Genomic DNA, 21,156 nt, shown 5'->3' on the forward strand with positions numbered 1-21,156 from the left:
TATTGCAACTATTCTGACATTCAGCTGTGCCTTTAAGTGGCATTAAAGGTCTTTCAGTAGCATCAATTTTTCTATTTTTAAGAAAATAGTTCTACAGCCAGACACATTACTATTATACCATTACCATGTACTAAGTGAAAGCTTTTTAATAAAACACACGTTAACCAAGGACAACGTAAACTCTAAATGACTGGCACAAGAAAGGGAGGAGCTTCAACAGCAGCAAGTCCCTGCTCAGGAAGTTACAAAGCACTTGCTTCAATTCACCATAAAAGAGACCTTAGTGTCAAAACACTAATTTCAATGGGTAAGGAAAGAACAAAAAAAGCTCTTCTGAGAACTTTCAAATTTGTAGAATTTTCTTTTGTATTCCTTTAAACTGTATTAACCATGAGCAATACAGCACATATCCATGGCTGCAAGTAGCTTTTCTAAACCAGAATGCTCTAAGGTCTTCATGAATCCTTTTAAACTATTTGTATTACACAAAGTGGAAGGTTCCTAAGTAAAACCCCTCTTTGCAAGTCATTATTCAATTACACTAGTTTAGAAATGATCGTTAAATTCAGCTGACATCCATAATTTCATCCAAAAAAATTGTGCATTTCAATAATTGTTAAGGTTTTGACCTAAAAATTATATATATATGCATTAACTCCCAGGGATCTGCATCATTCATTTACACGACTCAACAGAAGTGAAAGCCTCCATTAGCATGACTCCTTTGACTTTTCATTGTTACTGTCACCTCTGCGTTTTAGGTGCCATTAAGTTTATTTTTCAACACCTTTAGGCAAATGGTGCTGTTATGGCACCACACTCAACCTCCACAGTGCCGTGTGATGTTTCCTCCCCTCGTGGAAGCACTGGTGGCTCAAAGCCAGGCTGCCTTCCAGCGGGACTCATCCATGCCTCAGGCTGGCAGCACCTGGACACATGCCAGCAGCACCTGCTGCTCTCTTGAGCTCACCCACCTAAACCCATTCACCTTTTTGCTTAACTCTCTCATTCTGAGCATAATTAGGCTCAAAAAACCCAATTAAGCGCTGCTGGCAATAAGGAGAAATGTGAATTTAAATCTACCTACAGCCTGAAAGACACCAGGCATTGTTTTTCTGTTCTCATCTATAAACTGCAGTAGTTTCTCCTTTCCATGACAGTCACCATGATTTTTAAGAGATACAGAAAAAGAGGAGAGAGAAACCAGCTTAAAACAGAAAATGAAATCTGTAAAGTGGTGATCCACAGCAAGAAGCAAATAAAACCTGCGGGAAAGTTACCCTTTATATTCCAGGAAACCTACAATGGTTGGTGAAAAGCGTTTACTATGACCGGTGCAGCCATACCGGTTAAATCGAGACACCATTTGCAGCCTTACCTCTTGATTGTATGCTGCTCGCCTTTTTATTTCTGGTGAACTGTCAGGTGAGGAAATATTCTAAATAAATGAGAAGAAATTACAAGTCATGTATTTTTTTTTTAGCCTAGAGAAATACAACCCCAACCCCTTGTAGCAGGAACACAGATCCTGATTTACACCAGAATATCCACATGCACTCTCTGCACACACTGACATTCATTACACATCTCACCTCAAAGTGCATGGTATTTCCGTGGATACATGGAGTTACAGGAGTAACTGGTGAATAAATGGGTTTGTAACCATTTCTACAAGCTTCATCCTCTGTTTTTACCCTAGGAGGGGTAGCAAACAACGACGGCTCGGAAGCTGTGATGTCAGCGTGAGTTGGTGTGGCGTATGGAGAAGGAGTAGGTGTGGAGGTTTCTGAGAACGCAGACTCCAACAGCTGATACAGTCTTCGTTTCTTCAGTGGCGTGGTTAGATCTGTGTGTTAAAATTAGGATAAAAGCTAGAAGTCATCTCCATATAGTAATATCACAGTTTTTGGAAGTACTTTATGTAATGAAATTATGAACTCTACATTAAAAAACTGAGACTCTTACTAGCCTATGGATACATCAGTAACTGAGATCTGCGTACTCGGACGATGATTAGAACTGTCTGTTTCCAGAAAAGGGAAAGTCAACTTCTGTGCATCTTTAAGACTGATCAGCTCAGAAATGGAAATTCCAAGTTCAGGGCTGTATGTACTCAAGAATTATCCCATATGGATCCTTCCACAAGCATGTTTAGTTTTTAGCACATTCCCACTTTGTTTAATGCCTACACGATTTCGCAGCTTTTCCCCTCTGTGCAACATGGGCCCACTGAACTCAAAACCAATTCTCAATATATCGAACAGCATGGAAAATGAACTTACAACCTGATCTCTTAGTACTCATAGTCAAAACCAGTAGTCTTTTGTGGACCATAAACAGTGTGAGACATGGCGGTCACTTATTTTGTATCAACTGTGCAATAAAGAGGGAAAAAGATCCCAATCACTATGCAGCTAGGCATTTCTTTCAAAGAAAGCACTGGAAAATAGCACAAATACCCCTGGGATTTTCATTAACTCATCACTTCAAAAGCCTGCCCCTAGGTGTTAGGTATTGTGTCAGTAAAGGCTTCACCTGTTAAGGAACAGCTGTCGTTCAGTAACAACGGACTTTTACTTTCCCCATTGATGGCTGGACTTCTAGATCTCTCCTGTGACGGTGAATTAAACCTATCAAGCAGTGTGGAGTTTTCTTCTTCCAAGGCCTGCTTCAACCAACGCTGTAATTAAACAGGTTTAAATCAGTGAGTTCAACAGTTTGACCACAAACATTTAAAAACATGTTACACGTGACAGAATGGGTTTGCCAACTGGCTTTTTTCTGCCTGAGCTCATGCTAGCAAATGAAGACTTGTTTTTAATTAACATGAGATGGGAAACCACAATGAAAGGAAGCATTACCTTCTTACAAGAGCCAGTAATGTTTTCCACAGGTTCTTTTTTCCTCCTCTTCTCTGATAGGAATGGTGAAGTAAAACGAATATAGTGCTTTGGAGTTGAGTATACATGTGGACTGTAAGTGAGACCTGGTAAAGAATTGAGTTGAGTAGCAAGAACTTCAGGGTCAGTAGTTATGCGTAGAGGCCTTTCTGAGAGGCTGTCTGCAGGCTTCCCTGTTTTATCACTCTTTTCACTTAACCATTCACTGACCAAGTGCTGAACAGAGAGGAAAAAAAAAAAATATAGTGTTTGATGAGTGCTTTTATCAGTGCCTTTTAGGAACATTTTAGTCTAATTATTCACCTAGTCAACTGTTCCACAAGCCAGAAAACAGCTAGATCCCAGGCTGCAAGTTTAAGAATATAGATGGCAAGAACAAGGACAGTTTTAGTGAAGTAATGGGGACGGTAGAAAGATTCAGTGTAGATTTGCTCTACATATCAAAGTCCCGAGGGTTTTGCTTTTTGGGTTTGGATTTTGCTTAGGTTCTTTCTCTAAACTAACATGTAGTTATTTTATATTTAATGTTCACTGAATTTGAGTGCCCAGATCAACTGTACTTAGAATGTGAATTCAGTAACGAAATTCAAGATAATCTTTAAACTTGTGCCTGAGCACCTCAGCTGAGGGAAGGTAATGCAACATTAATAGACAATTAAGTAAACTCCTGATCAGATTTCTGTGCTGTCAGGATGGTGTTTCAGTCTATGTGTCAGGCAGATGCCTTGAACATCCTGAGCGTTGTAGCTGCATTAAATCACAGCACATTTACTAAGGTGCGCTTGTCAAAAAAGTGTATTCTTTGGTGCTTGTGAAAAACATGCCAGTGGATTTTAGTTCCTATTAACAGATAAACTAATCTTCTAAATGTTACAGTGGTTCAAAGTTAAGAACATGCAAAAGCAGCACATTAAATATTATTAATGTGGTATTATAGCTGTAACACCAATTATCGTGATACATTTAAAACTGAGTTGCTTGCCTTTTACAAACCTAGTTGTATCTATTAAATTCATTTTTAAAGTAGGACTTTCTCCTCACTTAGTGTACACTGAGTACAATGCAATGAGACGTTTATAGATATTTATCCTTAACACTATGAAACAGCAAAAATGTGCAGTTAATTCAGACTTCTCGGGTATCTTCCTTGTTTTTTTCTATGTAACATGCAGAAAAGGAAGAAAGATTCTAGTCTCTCCTCTGATGAGAATGTAACAGTGAGGCAATAAGCAGTGCTACAGGATGACTCAGATGTCTTTTTAAAAAAAAGCATTTTGAAATCATTACTGTTCATCTGAGAAGAAGTTTTAACCTATGACTTCTTCCCCTTCCCCTCCAACCAATAAAATTTCCAGACAAAATTCTAAAGCACGCTGAAAGAAGGTCACTTCTTAACCCAGTCTGTGGAATTTTAAATCAAAGTTTTACTGCTTTATTCACACTTGCAGGGTTAAGATTTTTTCAAGTATCTTTAAATACCGTGTCATTTCTTCAAGCTTCTTGCAGTGCACTCCGATACAAAACCTTACATCAAAGCACGAAAGAGAGTAAAGAATCTTCCCTTTTGACATTCACATAAAGTCCCAAGTGTTTTAAATCCATTCACTTCAAAACAGACATCTCACAAGTACCAGAAGTATCTTCCTTTGAGATACTCTGTTTGCTCCCATTAAAATACCTTCTAAAGCATATGAAGAGTAAAGGAAGGAAAGGAAACTTACATTTCCTTTTCTACTTTCCTTTTAAATTAACAGCTTTAATTATGTTTTGGTTATGGATATTATTTCAGCCCACTTAGAAAGTATTTCCCTTAAAATAATTTGTTCCAAAATTATTCTGAAAGATGTATTTCAGAAGTCTCTTAAAATCCACAATAACTTCCACCAATGGATATTACATATACCTTTAAAAATCTCTTATTACCAGTGAGTGGCTATGTAATGGTGCTTTTTAAAGAAATTAGTCATCACTGAAAAAAGATTCTCTCTGTATTTGCATACTGATGCAGCAATCTCATTCTTTTAAATTCTGTTGAAGTCCATCCTCTTTTCCCCATTTCTTAAGACACATACCTTCTTTGTTTTAGGATACTTAGTAGGGCATTTATTAAGTGCTGGAGCTTCCGTTTCAGTAACCATTTCTGTAACAACTGTTTCTGTTTCAGGCTCAGCTACCAGAGCAGCATTCTCAGTTTCATTAGGTTGTGAAGTTACTTCCACATCAGGAGAAGACGGCTGGATATCTGAACACATGCTGACAGTTCTGTGTCGTCTACGTTGTTGTCCAATGTGAGTTCTACTCCGTGAGAAGCTTTTTCTCTGTTTAGCTCTATTAACTTTGGCTGGGGTAGGCTTGGTGGCAGTTTCTTCTTTTGCTGGTTCCTGGTATGAAATAAAAGTCTAGTAAACAGATTCTGCACACATGTAAAGCTACATAACATTTCTTGAAAAAGGCAGTTCCCCCTTCCTGACTTCAGAGAGACTTTCAGAGTTTCCCTTCAAGGCAAACTATGAGGTATTCTGTATTTTCCTCCTGAGCACTTGCTGTATCATTGTCATAGTATTCACAACACACCAGTGACTGGTCAGATCACCACTGATTTATGTAAGAACTACCACACAACATTTGTTCATCCATAAGCTACAAACCAGCTGTTTACATCATGATGTGTTTTACTTCAGTACTCTTTTTGCAACTTCTAGTTTACCAGGTACTTAGTATTATTAGAAAAGGTACTGAACAGCATGGTGACAGAAGTTATCCAGGGAAACTACCTGAACTGAGACCCTGCAGAAATATTTTCAAGACAAGCAGCATACTAGCATCCAGTAACAACAGAGTAAAAAATTGTTTATGAAACATTAAATATCACCTGTAAGACTCAGAACAAAGAGCACCTTAATAATTTCCTCCTTTTAAAAGAAAAGAAAGGATTATCATTTATTCCTGAATAACCACTGAAGTAGCAAGTTTTTTTCTCCACTGGTTATAGGGGATGTCCAAAGAAAGCCACTGCCTGTGGCTAAAGTTGGTAGACACATCCTATCCTGAACTTCAAAGCAAGACTGAATAATACAGCTGGTGTATGTATGCACAGTTCCATAAATTAATATAACTGAAATTCCTCATAAAACAATTCTAGACATACTTTATTGGGGAAAGAACCAAAAATACACAGGAGCTAACATAGTATCACAGAATTATAGAGTTATATAGAATTATATTTGAGTCTGAAGGACTCATAGAATGGTAGGGGTTGGAAGGGACCTTTAAAGATCATCTAGTCCAACCCCCCTGCAGGTCCACCTAGATCAAGTCACATAGGAATGTGTTCAGGTGGGTCTTGAAGAGCTCCAAGGAAGGAGACTCATAAAAGCCATACATCATAAAAGTGCAGCTCAACACCCAAACCGTTGAAACATATAATGTTAAAAGCCAGCTTTTAAGTTAAGTTCCAGATAACTACCTGAATGAATTCAGTGTCATTGAGAATCTGTGCTTCCTTGCATTCTGATTTAACCTCAGTTTTTGCTATGCTGATTCTTTCCAATGCCTGTTCTCTTCTTTTTTCTCTTTTTTCTAGTCTGGCAAAAGCTTGCAGGATGGCTTCCATTTTCCGTTCTTCTCTTGTCTGATGGATTTAATAGCAATCATCATTATGTTTTGGTCATATTTTTTTGGGATATATAAATACATAAGTACATATTTCTCTAAAAGTACTTTAGAACATCTTCAGTGCAATTTCAGCAAAAGCTCAGAGGAAAGGGAGAGGTTACTATGACTGCACTTATTACAGATTTCTGAAGAAAGGCTTGCATTCATACCAACCCTCGCCAACAAGAGTCCTGCTTTGGATTTAATAATTTGCTAAAAATAGTGATTTTACTAATAAATCACTGGCCTGTAAGCATAAAAAGAAAACATAGCTCTCAGTCACTTAATTGCATTTAAAAACAATGAAATGCTAATGATCAGAATGAGATGAAATACTAAAACATGTATGACACACAGAAAGCTCAATTTCCCCCTGACCCAATGTGCCAAGTGCCATATACTGTATCAAAATCATATACTGTATTAAAACACCCAAGAATCACTATTTAAAAATAAAATAATATGGAGTCACACATAGAAACTGCATTTTCTGTCTATCCTTAAGGCCTAGTGCTGCATAGAGGCAGATCCCTTCACCTGCATAGAGCTCTGCTTAAGACAATCCAGAGCTGGCAGAACTGGGGACTTCTGTTACAAAATCTCCGCACTTTTAATCAATGCTTGCAGCTTAGTGCCTGCAGTGCATTGATAGCAACAATGTGTTTATGTCAAAGAAAAATACCTGCAAATATATTGCTCATATGAGCACTGAATGACAAAGCCAGTGTTGTTCTGCCACTAAACCTACCTCTGCTTGATAAAACACAGGCAGTAACTGCAGTTATTTGCAATCCTTGTAATGGAGTTAAGAGTAATAATTACATCTTTAACTATTCCAGCAGCTCTGCTGTAGCTAGGTTTTACAGAGATCTTTGCTTCAGTAAAAATACCAATGCAGTGTAGCCCACATCCCCCCCAAAAAAGCAGCCAGAGCATCCTCTGGAGCAAAGCCAATACATCCAACAGCATTTGATGGAAATCATTCCTCAAAGGCATGACAAGACACCACTGGATGTTAACACTGAAGCTCATTCTGTAGTTCTTCAGATTTCATATAAAAATATATATTTTACTTGAACAGATGTCTAGAATACAAATCTCAATTTTGCTACTGACAGGACTGCAGGAAATACTGACCAAAAGGAATATCTCTCACACACTTTTATTTTTTTAAGGTTTGAGAAAAATTTTCATGCCAGTCTGAACTCCACTTACAGGAACTTCCACGAGCCCAAGCAGTAACATGCAAGTTCCAAATATTAGTATTTCACTACACATTGGCTTTCACTAGTAATTTCAAGTTACTCACATTTTGAATGCATAACAACAATTTTTTAAAAATCACTTTTTAAAATGGCAGTTCTACCAACCTCTCAAAATTTTGGATTTCTGAGGCTTTATACAGTTGGGATCCCCCCAAAAAAAATCATCAGGTAAAAATCCTGACTCCCAATGCCATGTATAAAAATGGCCTTTACAGATACCAAGCAACAATAAAAAGCAAAGAAAACAATGTAAATGATGCCTATAATGTCTTTTTTTAAAAGCAATAAAGAACTATACATTTTTCAAGACAAAACCAGGTTTTTATCAGAAGGCGATGATGATTAAGCCAGATGAAATGCTCTAAAATAGCAAACCTTGCATTTTAAATTGAAGTACATGCAAGGATCTTACTTCACACATACTCCCATTTTACAAGCCTACCAAGAGGCAGCAATTAGCACGGTACAAGCGGGTGTCACTAAGCCTCAGTGACAACTTTAGGCAGCTACTTGCTTCCCAACTTACCATCTTCCTTTTCCTTTCTGCAATCTGCTCCTCTGATTCCATTTCTACTTCATTGCTAATAGGAGTTTTTTCTTCTATATCGTCAATAAAATCTGGCTCCTGAAATACAGAAATGACCGCTTTACAGCAGCTCTACTACTCTTGCAAAATCGGGAAAACTAAAAGCTGCACAGAATGCTCAGATCACTACATCAAAAGTAACCAAGCCAATAAATCAAGACAAAAATGTGAAAAACCTGATATCCACTTGTATCTTTATGAACTTTTACAAAGACAATAACTTGACTAGATCTCTTCCAGTCAGAGCTTAAACAAATCTGCACCTATTGATCTTATTAAAATTTTGGTGCTCCATCCGCACCCTCCCCCACCACCAAACAAACAAATCTATCAGAATTAAACTGCCAAACCAATAGAAAATTTTAGGGCACTAACACTGTCCATTGATCTAGCTGCTTTTTAATCAGTTAAACAACTAGGAGCTTTGCATTACACAGCCATTAGAAAACCCAAGCAACATGAGTTTTTGTGAAACAGAAGGGATGTTAAACATGATGCTAACAAACAAATACACATAAGTTCTTCTCAGCTTGGAAGTACATACTATTAAAGTTAGATTTTCCATTTAAAATCTCACTATAGAATTTAATGACAATGCCATACCATAAGGAAACACAGGTTACCTAACTCATATGTTTTCTCTGTTTTGGGAAAAAAAAAAAAAAGCAAAACCCAAGACACAACCATCAAACAGTAACCTTGAAAGAAGTTAAGCATTTGCTAGTCCTATATACAATTTCCATTTGTCTTAAAAGCACACTTACATTTTCCCATATACTTTCTTTACCTTAGCATTACACATTTCAGCCCTGGACAGAAAGTTACTCATTGTCTGGCTTTTGTTTAGATACACATTGTAAGAAAATAATTCTCCCAATTCCTACTGTTTGTTTTTTTGGGGTTTTTTTTACAATTTCTTCTTTTTTACAAGTTCTCCTGTGACTGTTCCATACAAGCACTGTATGTTATGTTAAAAGCTCAGGAGAAGGTTCCAAATACTGGTTATCACTTGTTAAAACACAAACACTAAAAAATTTAAAAAATCCCTTAAGATGAGAAATTCTAACTGTTACCTCTTTGAAGAGTATCATCTGTAACTATCACACGCCACGCCTTACAGACTTTCAAGCATTTTTAAGCTATTTAGCTACTGAAACTCTAGAACAACGTGATCATCTTATGAAAACTATGCTCATCTTGATCTGATTTCCTTCACTCCTAAGTGATGTTAAAAGAACCAGGAAATGGTTCCCTGCCAGAATAACTCCTTTTTCTCTGCCCCGAAATTAACATCAAAACACATCATATAAGAGAAAAAAAAATCGCCACCACCCCCAAAAAGAACAAAAAGATAGTTACTAAGGTAACCATCTGCTCATGGTAAATATCTTTAACAGCTGCTCTGCAAAATTAAGTTAATAATCTCATGGATGTCTCCCACGTTCTTTCAATCTGACATATTAAAAGACAGACAATTTTTAAATTGACTATCATGGTGTATCACCAGGTAGTTCTAATTTACTATCCTCTTATTATCCAGTAGTTAGCTTCAAAACACCCTTTCCTCCTCCTGACTACTGCTGCAGAGCTCAGTTAAATACAGAGCTGCAATCAACACTTAATTGTCTGTGTTGAAGTTTTATTTGTTATAGAAGCAGGGCTACTTATTGCTACTTTTAAAATACTATGCTCCTGAGTGACAAATGCAACTAACCAAGAGACACTCCAGAGTGGACTTGGAAGTCCTGAAAGCATGACATGAGGCTTTCATGTTAGAGAGTCAGACAGAAATTTGGAGGAAAACTGTATAGTTGAAACTGCTATGTTAACCAACATACCTTTAAACAGAATCAAACAGTAAGGAAAATAGAATAGCATAAACAATTCTAACATCATTATGATCTTTATAAATCTCCAACTCTTTTCAATGGCTAGTTAAAAATCCTTTAGTAACCACAAAAGGAGAGTATTTGCGTTTAAAAGCTTTTATTTCTGATCTTTATGTCAATACCTGATTATTAGAAATGGACAGTCTGAGTGGAGAGAGCTTCCTCTGTTTATTATCTGTGACTTTCATTTTGGTAGCTGCTCCTTCACAGTCCAATGTGATGTTCTGATTTTGAGTCTCCTTTTCTCTTGAAACATCTTTCTCCTTCTTTCCCTTTTTCCTTCTGGTTTCATATCCAGTATTGATGTTCTCTGTAGGCTCAGAACGTCTGAGAACTGGACATTCAGGGTTTTCTTTGAGGCAAGCACAATCCACTTTGTATTTACTAAAAGTAATTAAATGCAAGAAGGCATACTTTGATTAGACTGTACAGCCATGAGACTTTTCAACACTAAATCACACAAAGTGATACATCCCACATTAAGCATTTGATATGATGCAAACCAACCATATTAAACACAGTCGACTCAAGTTTACACCAAGATACACAGTCATAGAATCACAGAATGGTAGGGATTGAAAGGGACCTTCAGAGATCATCTAGTTCAACAATACTACTGTAATTCAAATGGCTTCTTGTCTACTGGTTAACAGAATTTGTGGCTGTTTACCACATGGAATTCTTTTGAATTCAAGGTGAGGATTTGCTTTATGGTCGGAAAACATTTAAAATATGAGTGAATCCTGGGTGGAAATAAAACCACCACATTAAAGAAATGGACACATGGAAGGCAGAGAGTTCCTGCCTTATGCAAAGACAGCAGACAACTTACAGAACAAGTAAGGTAGAAAGAACTCAAGAGTCACTTAATACAATTCTAAGTTCCACTTGGATACATAGGAACTGTTACTCAAACACTTCCAACTTACACAGGCTGTCAGCTGTAGGTACCAACCACAACTACCACATACTTCTAAAAGGATCAATAACAAAACCCAAAAAAAAAAAAAATCGATCAGGCAGTTTCTCATGTTGTCTTCATGTGAGGGACGTAGGAGTATATTTATAAAATTTAAAAGTGCAAGGTATCTTGAGCCAGTCGGAATTCAAGTTGAATAATACAGGTGGTACCCTATAGACATAACCAGATCAGGTCCAGAAGTAGTGAAGGCATGTCTGCACAGCACTGCACCCGAGCTGACTTATGAGCAGACCACAGAAAAGTGTATTACCTTGGTGTAGCAAAACGTGAAACAGTTGGACTGCTTCTGGACCGCAGTGCACATACAGAAATAGGCTCTTCAACGCTTCTGTTTCCAAAGGCAGTATTAGCCTAGGTGTTCCTGCACAATGTACCTATTATACCTTAGAACATTTCCTACCAGCCAAAAGAAATCATTATGAAATTATATCACTCAAAGGCTTTATTTCTGCCATCAGACTTCAAAGAGGTGTTTGAATAACAGTTCCTACATATGGGAATGGAACTTAAATGAGTATTTCCTTTACCAATTCAAAACAACACTTACAGACAACAGCAACAGTTTACTAAAGCTTTCCTCAATTCAAAGAAGGAGAAGTTATATTCAAGAAGACATGTTATAGAATCTAAGGCACTAAGCATTCAATGTATTTGAACACTTTTAATTACACACTAAAACACAATTTGTAACTAAATCTCAGACAAGGTCTTCCTGAAGTTATATTACAGAAGCACTCTGAAATAAATAAGCCATTACCAAACAGTTCTAGATTTTCTTCCCTCTGGTGCCCCTACACTACAAGACACCTATGCACAGGAACTTTCTGTAGTACATCTTTATTTGTATTCATGTAAGTTTGTACCTTTTCACATCATTTGTAAATGACTGCAACACAGCTGAAATTAGCAACAGATATGTAGTAATAAACATACAGAAGAAACCCTGCCTACACACATATTGCTCATTGTAAACACAGTGCTTAAGGAGCCCTGGGTTATAAAAGCATGCAAGAAAGTAAAGGGTACAAAAACCAAAGTCATCCTGAATTGCAATGTAATTTCATAAGCACTAGATATATTTAATAGCATGTCAAAATACTTACCAATTTCCATAATCAAAATCAAACGCGATAGTAATCTCTGCTCCCTTCGGAATGTTATGGATGGAGTAAATATAAAGATGAACTGTTCCATCTTCAATTACATGCCTCACCTGTATTCAAGAGAACACCATTATATTGCCATGGATTATTTAGGTATGGGGGTTTTTTGGAGTATCCATATAGAAATCAAAGGGATTGCTCAATTTACCAGTTGGTAAACTGAAGAAAAAGAGGACTTAAGTGAAACCTCATATAACTTTGTATATGCTCACCTCTGCATTTGGCGTACACGAACGCCTGATGAACCGAGCTTCATTCCCAAAAGTCCTTGCATCAACACACATTTCTAGCCCATGGAATTTGGAATAAAATAAAACAAATGGGTATGGCCTGGAAAAGATTCAAGGGAAAAATACAGAGTTTTATGATTTTTGAAGATATTAAAACATCACTTATTCTTCCTATCAGTTAGCTTTGTAATGTAATGTTTGGCACGATACACTGAATTTGTGGGTCACTCCAAGAATGACACGTTTGTATTTAAGCTTCATGATTCTAACTGGAACAGTGTGAGTTACAGTCTTGAATGCAATTCTTCGGCATAGGACCTAAAGGGAAGAACAGCAACAGGGCAAGAACTAGCTATATACAGAAGACACAAAGTTACAGTTCTTCATCTTAACCTTTTCCTATGACAGGTTCTAAAACAAAACTCACATAGAAATTTAGGTGCCTCAGGACTTCCACATTCCTGCCTAACACCTGAAATATCACTAACACTCAACCCTCCAGAAGAAAGGGGCATTTAAATGCTTTGTCAAGACATGCTTCAAGCTGTAACAGTACAAGTGCCAAGAAACCCATTCAATCTTTACTGAGCAAAAGCTCTGTGGTCTTCCTCCTCTAGAGGCCTTCTGCAACTTCTGTAGGTGTGTCTGTGCAGCTGATGGCAGCACTGAAAATGTTCCCCAGGAAGAAGGAAGCAGCCATGCATTACTCAGTAGCTTCAGCAACTAGAGAATTCCATCAGCAAGACAGCCCCAAGTTGACCTAGTTCTGACCTAGTCCATCTGCCTGGACTTATCTATTTCTCTCACAGAAGAGAATGTCTTTGCCATTACCTTCTGAATTGTTTTAGGATGGCAGAACCTCCCAGTCTCTGGTTTAAGGTGCACAACTACTCAACTGAGAATGCAGGAATTCTGTAACCAGGGAAGAAGAAAGAGGAAACTAACCCCTGAACAGATAAGTAAGGATACTTTAAACAGAACAGGGAGACCAGATTCCAGTTGCAATTATTTTTTCAGTAGACAACTGTAAAACGCAAGATGGTGCCGGTAACTAAGACCTGTTTATCCTGGAGGTAAGAGTTTGGCAAAACAGCATTTTAACAGTTACCTTATTAAAACATTTGGAATAAACAAACCTTTTAAAGAAATATCCATTAGCTTCAAATTGTTCTCTCAGCATGAACTTTCCTCTGTATTCAATAATGAGTGCATCAGGAGGCAAGTCTTTGGCAGCTTTTAAAATTTTCTTGTTTTTTTGCACGGAACTCTACAAAGACATAAGTGAGTTTATGAAGTATCACTTTCTATTCTTTTTCCATTACTACTAACAGGAGATTATACTTTCGTAACTACTACAAAGTTCTAGACAAACTGAAGAAATCCTACTTTTTGTAATTAAACCTCCAGATTAATTAAACAAATTATCCTGTTCCCCTGTCAATGCAACTAGTTACTTAGACTCAAAGAATGCTTTAGTTTTAGTTCTCCAGTACACAGCCAAAACCCAACATATTCATGTTCTCACACTCCAAGTAGTATATTCCTTAGTGCCCTTAACTCTCACCACTACTAGCGTGAACCACTGCATTGTTTTGCATAACACTTTCAAAAGGTTTCAATTCCTTCAAACAAAACAAAACATGCAGACATAAAAGTACGTACATGATTCATTCAAGGAAAAACAACAGGAAAGTAACAAAATAATAAAAAAAAAATTCTGAGAGTTTCCAAATTTGTTTTCAGATCTTTAGATGGAAGGATGGCTTTTAATTAAAATCCAATACATACCCTGACAATTAGTGAACTCACACCTCTCATAACTGTCATCGCCAATCAAAAAGGAAGTAGCCTCTATGTAGGCAAAAGGCTCTGTAAGCAGGGATATTCCTCTAAGGAGGGTGTCCCATATGCCATGATGGTCTTTGAGGAAAAGAAGCAAAGATGCTTCCATTAATCTGCTACAGTAACTACTCCTCAAGATTTCTGCTACAAAATGCTAAGGATTGTTACACGGTTCTGATTTTAAGCTCATAACTAAGTGATGTTAAGGATAGAAAAGACATTGCACAATTTCTTCATAAAATAAAAATTACAGGATTACAACAGTACAAAAAAAAAATCTGTATCAGAGTATCACCTACCATCAGAAACATCCTTCAAGAGCTAGTAAATGAAACTCTACTCTGCGTACCTAAACATTCAGAACACTTGCCACACGGTAAAAAAAAAAATGTGGACAATTAACATGTTGATACACATAGCAGAAAAGAAAGATTCCAATTTCAATGCTCCCATCTAATTACTTCTGATGTTCTGCAGAGAGCAGCAAAGTTTACTGCATTACGTCCACCACGAGATAGTCGAACGACAATCTGATGTTCAGGCTTAGACTCACAGCTATTTTCATGAGAACTGATAAGCAAGTGTGAATATAACCAGGGGTGATACAGGATGCATAAAAATCAATTACAAATTCTTAAATAACTTTTAAAGCTCTGATGCTTAGATCTTGTGAGACAAGATACAGAAATGAAAATGAAGTCTCTTTTTATCCTTTTTTTTAAGGCATCTAAATAGCTATCTTCATCATAATACAAAACCAACATGCAATACATGACATGGCACAGCTCATTACCTCTACTGGAGGTTTGAAAATCAGATTGCTGGTGCTGACTTCTTTTTTGTCATTTCCATTGCCTAATCTCAGAGCTATTTTTTGTGCCTCCCTCTGGACACCTTCACTGTACTGGTTATTATTTGCTTCTTCATAACGATCCATCCATGCCTTGATTTTAGTTTCCCACCCGAAGTTTGAACTGTCAGTAGGATCAATCTCTGGAGCTGAGCCCTAAAAAGTAAAGAGACCAGTAATGACAAGGTAAGAAAAGGATACTAAAATGAGAACAACAAAAAAAACCCCAACAAGATACAAAACAAACGGCAAATGTATGCCATTGAGTTAAGGTTTGAGATTTTTTTTAACAAGTCTGGTATAAAATTCTGCATGACTTAAAAGCATTGAGTTTAACTGAGTAGCATTACATCTGTCCTTTTAGGAAAATAATTCCATAAATATCATCCAAATTCAGGAATACATTCCTTCTTCAATAGATACTGGTTTTTAAGTGGGATGAGAATGGAGACTGACATTGTTTCCTTCCACAACTGCACTGCATCATGAATCTCTAAGTGCAGGGGTTGGAGGGCCACATCTCCATGCCTACTCAACTTTTGTGAACATATTCAAACATAAACAACTCCAGCTTCCATTCTATAATACAAAGATTTGATTTTCCCCTTTCAGCTTCAAGGGTCATGCTGTATCTCTTTTCCACTTCACATGTGAAACTTTATGAATCCTACACCTACTACATCAAGGTTCTGACTGATGCTATAGGCTTTGCACAAATCCTTTTTCTCCCCTTCTCTGCTCCTCACTAAACAATTTTCTCCTGCAGTGCTTCAGATGCTTTCACTTTTAAAGAAAGTGTCATTGTACCTCCAGACCTCACAAGCAGCAGCCAGGCTGCAGCCAACCAATGCTCCTTACGGACAGCAGCAGCCAACCAACGCTCCCTTTTCTATCCACCTGAGCAGAGACACTATTAAACATTAATAAAACAGTTCAGCAATTCAATTTACCTGTTTACATTTCTTTTGTGCATCACGAAAACCATACATACGAACAGCATTAACAAAGTGTGGTGCTAGGAAGACTGAATAAATATAGTGGAACCTTACAAACACCATATTCAAAAAGCATAAGCCAGATTTTCTTCCCCAGTTCTGTCTTCACTATTCACAAGTCACATCTTATACATTTGAAATGTAAATTATGTCCCATTTGTTTTTACATATCCCAAGGATGAATAAATTATGGGAGATACCTAGTTCTTCACGCCATGCACTTTATCTCAGCGACAATGTAAAGACTGCTGTAACACTTGAATCTTACAAAGCAGACATCCCAACACAAGTCCTTAAACTATGCCATAACTAGTGAGTAGAGGCCCACCAGATGAATACATGGAGGTATGATAGAGCAGAATGGCTATTTCAGCTTTCAACTGCAATACAGCCATTTCATTTTTTGGCTGCTAAGAGCTACAAAAAGCTGGAGCTACTAAGTTTAAACGAGGTGTGCACTCAATCTTATTCCCTTGCACAGCACAAATGAGCCCTAATTCCTCCTCTGGCTCTTGAAAACCAAGTATTACCAGAATAAAAATTTACACTATACTATTTCAGGTTTCCATGATACTATTTTAACTTCACAGGACATAAAGATGTAGTGCTCACACCTTAATTTAAAAGTATCACTATGTGTATGTAGTATGTGACTTATCAAGAGTATTTAGGTGCTTAATATATAGCCCAAATTGCACTCTTTATACTTTGTATTACTTGAGTAACATTCAATTAATGTTTAAAACAAAATACAAACAAAAATACATTACCTTTACTCGCGAAGATTTCCTGGATCCTTCCCGAAATGCCTGGAGCAAAATTAGATATTTATATATTTTAGAAGTAATCTCCTAAGAATTTCAAATCTTTTAACAAATGAAAAGCTTGTCACTGTGGATCATCCTCAACAAAATATGCAGGATGATAGCAACAGAACAAATTACATTGAAATCTCAGCAAGGCAACAGGTCACAAAATGTGTCACAAAATGTATTTTAGAAACCAGTTTAGCATTCCAAGTGAAGTGCAAACTGGATGTCAGAGCTAGGTTGGGCTACTTGGGACTGCTTTCTCCCACATCCCAACATGGCTTTCTAGAATTTCAGAATTCACGGCAAAGAAACTTAAGAGTTACATACACAACACCCCATACTTAGAGTAAACTGCCCAGATCCTTCACTACACTACTTGTGGAAAGAGGAGAGAGGGAAGCATGTGTCACAGATGTCCTATAGTGTTAACTTTTGAAACATGTTTGTCATTTTACACACATACACACAAAAATCTCTTTCTTTAAATTATCTCACACAATGTTGGGAGGCAACAGAAAAACATGTGATAGTAAATTGATATTCAGAACCATCCACTCAAAAAGAAAACATTTTACTCATGATTTCCAAAGAGGTATAAGTAATTCTGACTTCAAATTTTTAAAGGACGAAATTCTCATCCAAGCCAGTGAAACTGAACTTCTGAGAGGAACTCATTTGTTTAGGAAATTCCAAGTACTTTATTTCTTCGCATATATTGTATTGTTTGTAGCTGTAGCTAAACAGCATAAGGACAATATACTGTTCACCAAAGTAGCTTAGTACCTTTCTGACAGTAAACTTGGACAATTTCTACCCATAGACATGATGTCACATCAGGACAATCGACAGCAAGTATTTCTGAACTTAAAACAACCTTAAACCAACAGCTGAAGACTTTCAGATACCTAATTCTTCTTTGGGTATCCAAAGCCGCCTCTGCTCCACCTAAAGCTATAACAAGTGATCCAGAAAATTCAATTCCTCTTTACAAATTCTACCTCACTTACAAAATGTAACTTTCATGGCTAGTATGTATTAACTTGAATTGGTAGGGAAGACTGCAGAGCATTCAAGTTCAAGCTAAATCCAGGTAGAAAGTTATTATGAGTAACAATAAGCTATGATTTCTAACAGTTATAAAAAGAGAAATTACATTCACTTACTTTTTTACATTTTGCTATATTCTGTTCTTTCTCTCCACTTTTTTTCCTTTTCTTATCGTTGACTTTTGTAACTCTTGTAGCAGTTAAAGTAATTGTAGTTGGTGTGTGCTGAAAAGCAGTATACAGTTCCACAGGAACCTCATCACCACTCTCTGTTGCACTGGTATCCCCATCTTTAAAACAAAGAACATTCTGTCAACAATCAAACACTGTAGAAAGAACACTCACTAGTTACTCTACATCTGCTTTAAGAAACAAAAAAAGTCATACCGACAAATGCCTCAAGCACTTGTATGCAAAATTCAACAACAGTTGCAACAGCGTGAAAATGAATGACCAATGAGAAGCTGGTAATTAACAGATGTTTGTAATGCCAGGTAAGAAAAAGATACCAGATTAATTCCATTCTTTGAACAGAAGTATATTATCATATCCCATTATAAGCAAAATTAGAACAAAAATGGTAAAAATATTTTTATTCATTTTGAGATCGTTTTTATTTATAACATGGCTTTAGGATTCTTTTGGATGACTGTACACCAGAGAGGATTAGAATTAATGACTGCCCAGCACTTCTCATGAAGCCCTATTAATCAGTCATGTGTAAGTCATAATCAACTATTTCAGCTGGAGTTTGCACTGTCAAGTGCTCTTTTCAGGTTAAATACAACAGTTTAGCCAGAAGCTTTTTCTCCTCAAAATCTTCTAACACTCTGCTGCTCAGGGAAAAAGGAAGTATCTTTTACTCACAAAACAAGACTATACACAAACTGAAAGATATTTTTTTCTTTGTGCTTTGCACTCAGACCTGAACAACAAAGCCTGAAATTTTGCATACATCAGCGTTTGTGTCAGACAAATACACTTCCTGACCTGAAACAGGATTACCCTAGTTCTGTCAAGATGAAAGGCTGTGAAGTATTAGGAGGATCAGTAGAGAGATGGTGCACAGATAGGAGACTGCTGTTCACATGTGTTCAGTACAGACTTCTTGGATTTTAGCAGTCTTCCCAAACAGTCTGCCTTCAGTAAAAAAACCCAACTTCACACTAAGCAAAGCTTTTTCTGAAACTGCACAGAGCAGGCTTTACAAATACTTCGCAGGAGAGCAGAGAAAGCATTCCCTCTAAGCTCAGAGGAATGTTGCTTTAATCAGTGCACTCAACAGTCCTAATTCTTGAAACCTTCTTTACTAAATAAAGAACTCCAGCTACTGGTTACTCTGGATTTTTCTTGCTCACAACATTCCTCAACAGGATTCTTTTGTGCATAGTAAGCAATCCAATTTTACCTTCTTGGTTGTTCTTTTGAACAACTTATTAGGCACATAATTATACTTCATATATTAGGAACTGATGATGTTTTCTGAATTTGTTTACATCTCTTCTGAGACTATTTTCTTAACTAGCATTAAAAAGAAGAAAAATGACATAGAAGAAATGTCTAATCAAAGACGAATGAATAGCAGAATAATCAATGACTGAGAAATCAAAACCCAAGGCCCTCTTGAAATTGTCCGTGTTTGCGGTCCATTGGATAGTGCCTACAGAATCATTATATCACAGCCAAACACCTCTCCACCCCTACCCCAAACCCCACAAAAGACTGCCTTCCTTAGGGAAGCAAGATTTCAATATTGTTATCTATACTAAGCCCTAACCTACTGTAAAGAGTATTTACCTCCACCGAACATGTAATTACACAAAGTTGTTTTGAGACACTCCTTCCTAACCTACATAACGTGCTTTCACTTTAAGAGTCTTACTAAAACACAATAGGAGAAGATTTTGCATCTTGGAAGGTAAGACACAAACTCTCCAAATTTCACAATAACTTATGGGCTCAGACTCGTTTACCCATAGACAGCAAGTGATTTCACCAGCACCCATTTCAAGACCAGCTTCAAGCAACAAATCTAGATACTGTACCTTAAAAGAAACAAAATCCCCTAGTCTCCCACAACAACAAAGAACACAAACCCAAAGCATCCAGTATACAGTTGAGTAGGGGCTTAAAGGCACTCACTCCACTGAACTATATCCATGATACAATGCACAGTAAGTTGCATTAGAACTATGTTTTTATACCAGGACAACAAAACCAACACCACCACACACAGCCACAGGCCCCAGAACTACAGGCTATAGGTTTTGCTAGGAAAAAGATGATGTGGTTATGATTACAAGTTTAAGACTCTCATCAAATTTTGTATCATGTGAAATGTACACTTAAAAGCATATTTTATAGGCAAACTTAACTGATCTACTACTTGCTCCCCACTGACTGGCCTTGGATGCAACATAGCTAAAACAGTGACTCTTCAGAAATCTTTACAATAAAACCATCACACGGTCTTCTCACATCTAAATATAAAGCTCTACTATACATAAGCCTAAGGTAAAAAGCCTTATATGATGTACTTACTCAACATGCAACTTATGCAATCTTACCTTTAGTCAAACACCTGTAACTTAGTAATGTTACAAGTAACAATTTGTTGCTGCTGAATACAAAAAACATTGAACAGATAGGTTCAAATTGATGCTACATGGAATCTTCTATGAAAACTGCACATTTTTACTAATGTCTCATAATACATTGCTTAAGTCTGATTGAACCGTGTAACATCAGTAAATATAAAAAAAAAAGTACATTTTAAGCCAAATGTACTGGCTAAATGAAAATTATCTGGAGATGCAGGCATACATTCAAGTTGCATTTATAAACTGCAGTAATTCATACTGCTCTTTACTGAGTCTTAACAGAATTAGAATTTATCTTTGGTTTTACTCTGTTTTGATACTTAAGATTTACCATTTAGTATA

General features: G+C 36.9%; 1 protein-coding gene across 6 annotated transcripts in view; it reads right to left on the minus strand.

The window, feature by feature from the left end:
• Window positions 1-21,156, minus strand: part of KMT2E (lysine methyltransferase 2E (inactive)) — a 67,126-nt gene that overhangs the window by 16,507 nt on the left and 29,463 nt on the right. For all 6 annotated transcript variants that reach the window (XM_062019084.1, XM_062019045.1, XM_062019052.1 and 3 more), the window contains 14 exons: window positions 18,332-18,504; window positions 17,127-17,165; window positions 15,305-15,517; window positions 13,806-13,936; window positions 12,652-12,769; window positions 12,380-12,489; window positions 10,417-10,678; window positions 8,346-8,444; window positions 6,367-6,531; window positions 4,973-5,281; window positions 2,862-3,116; window positions 2,536-2,680; window positions 1,593-1,846; window positions 1,379-1,438 (listed from right to left, as the gene is read on the minus strand). In XM_062019084.1, coding sequence (XP_061875068.1) covers window positions 1,379-1,438; window positions 1,593-1,846; window positions 2,536-2,680; window positions 2,862-3,116; window positions 4,973-5,281; window positions 6,367-6,531; window positions 8,346-8,444; window positions 10,417-10,678; window positions 12,380-12,489; window positions 12,652-12,769; window positions 13,806-13,936; window positions 15,305-15,517; window positions 17,127-17,165; window positions 18,332-18,504 — 2,333 coding nt within the window. The remainder of the gene's footprint in view (window positions 1-1,378; window positions 1,439-1,592; window positions 1,847-2,535; window positions 2,681-2,861; window positions 3,117-4,972; window positions 5,282-6,366; window positions 6,532-8,345; window positions 8,445-10,416; window positions 10,679-12,379; window positions 12,490-12,651; window positions 12,770-13,805; window positions 13,937-15,304; window positions 15,518-17,126; window positions 17,166-18,331; window positions 18,505-21,156) is intronic.

The sequence above is a fragment of the Colius striatus genome, chromosome 1 (genome assembly GCF_028858725.1).
Source record: "Colius striatus isolate bColStr4 chromosome 1, bColStr4.1.hap1, whole genome shotgun sequence".
Classification (NCBI taxonomy): domain Eukaryota; kingdom Metazoa; phylum Chordata; class Aves; order Coliiformes; family Coliidae; genus Colius; species Colius striatus.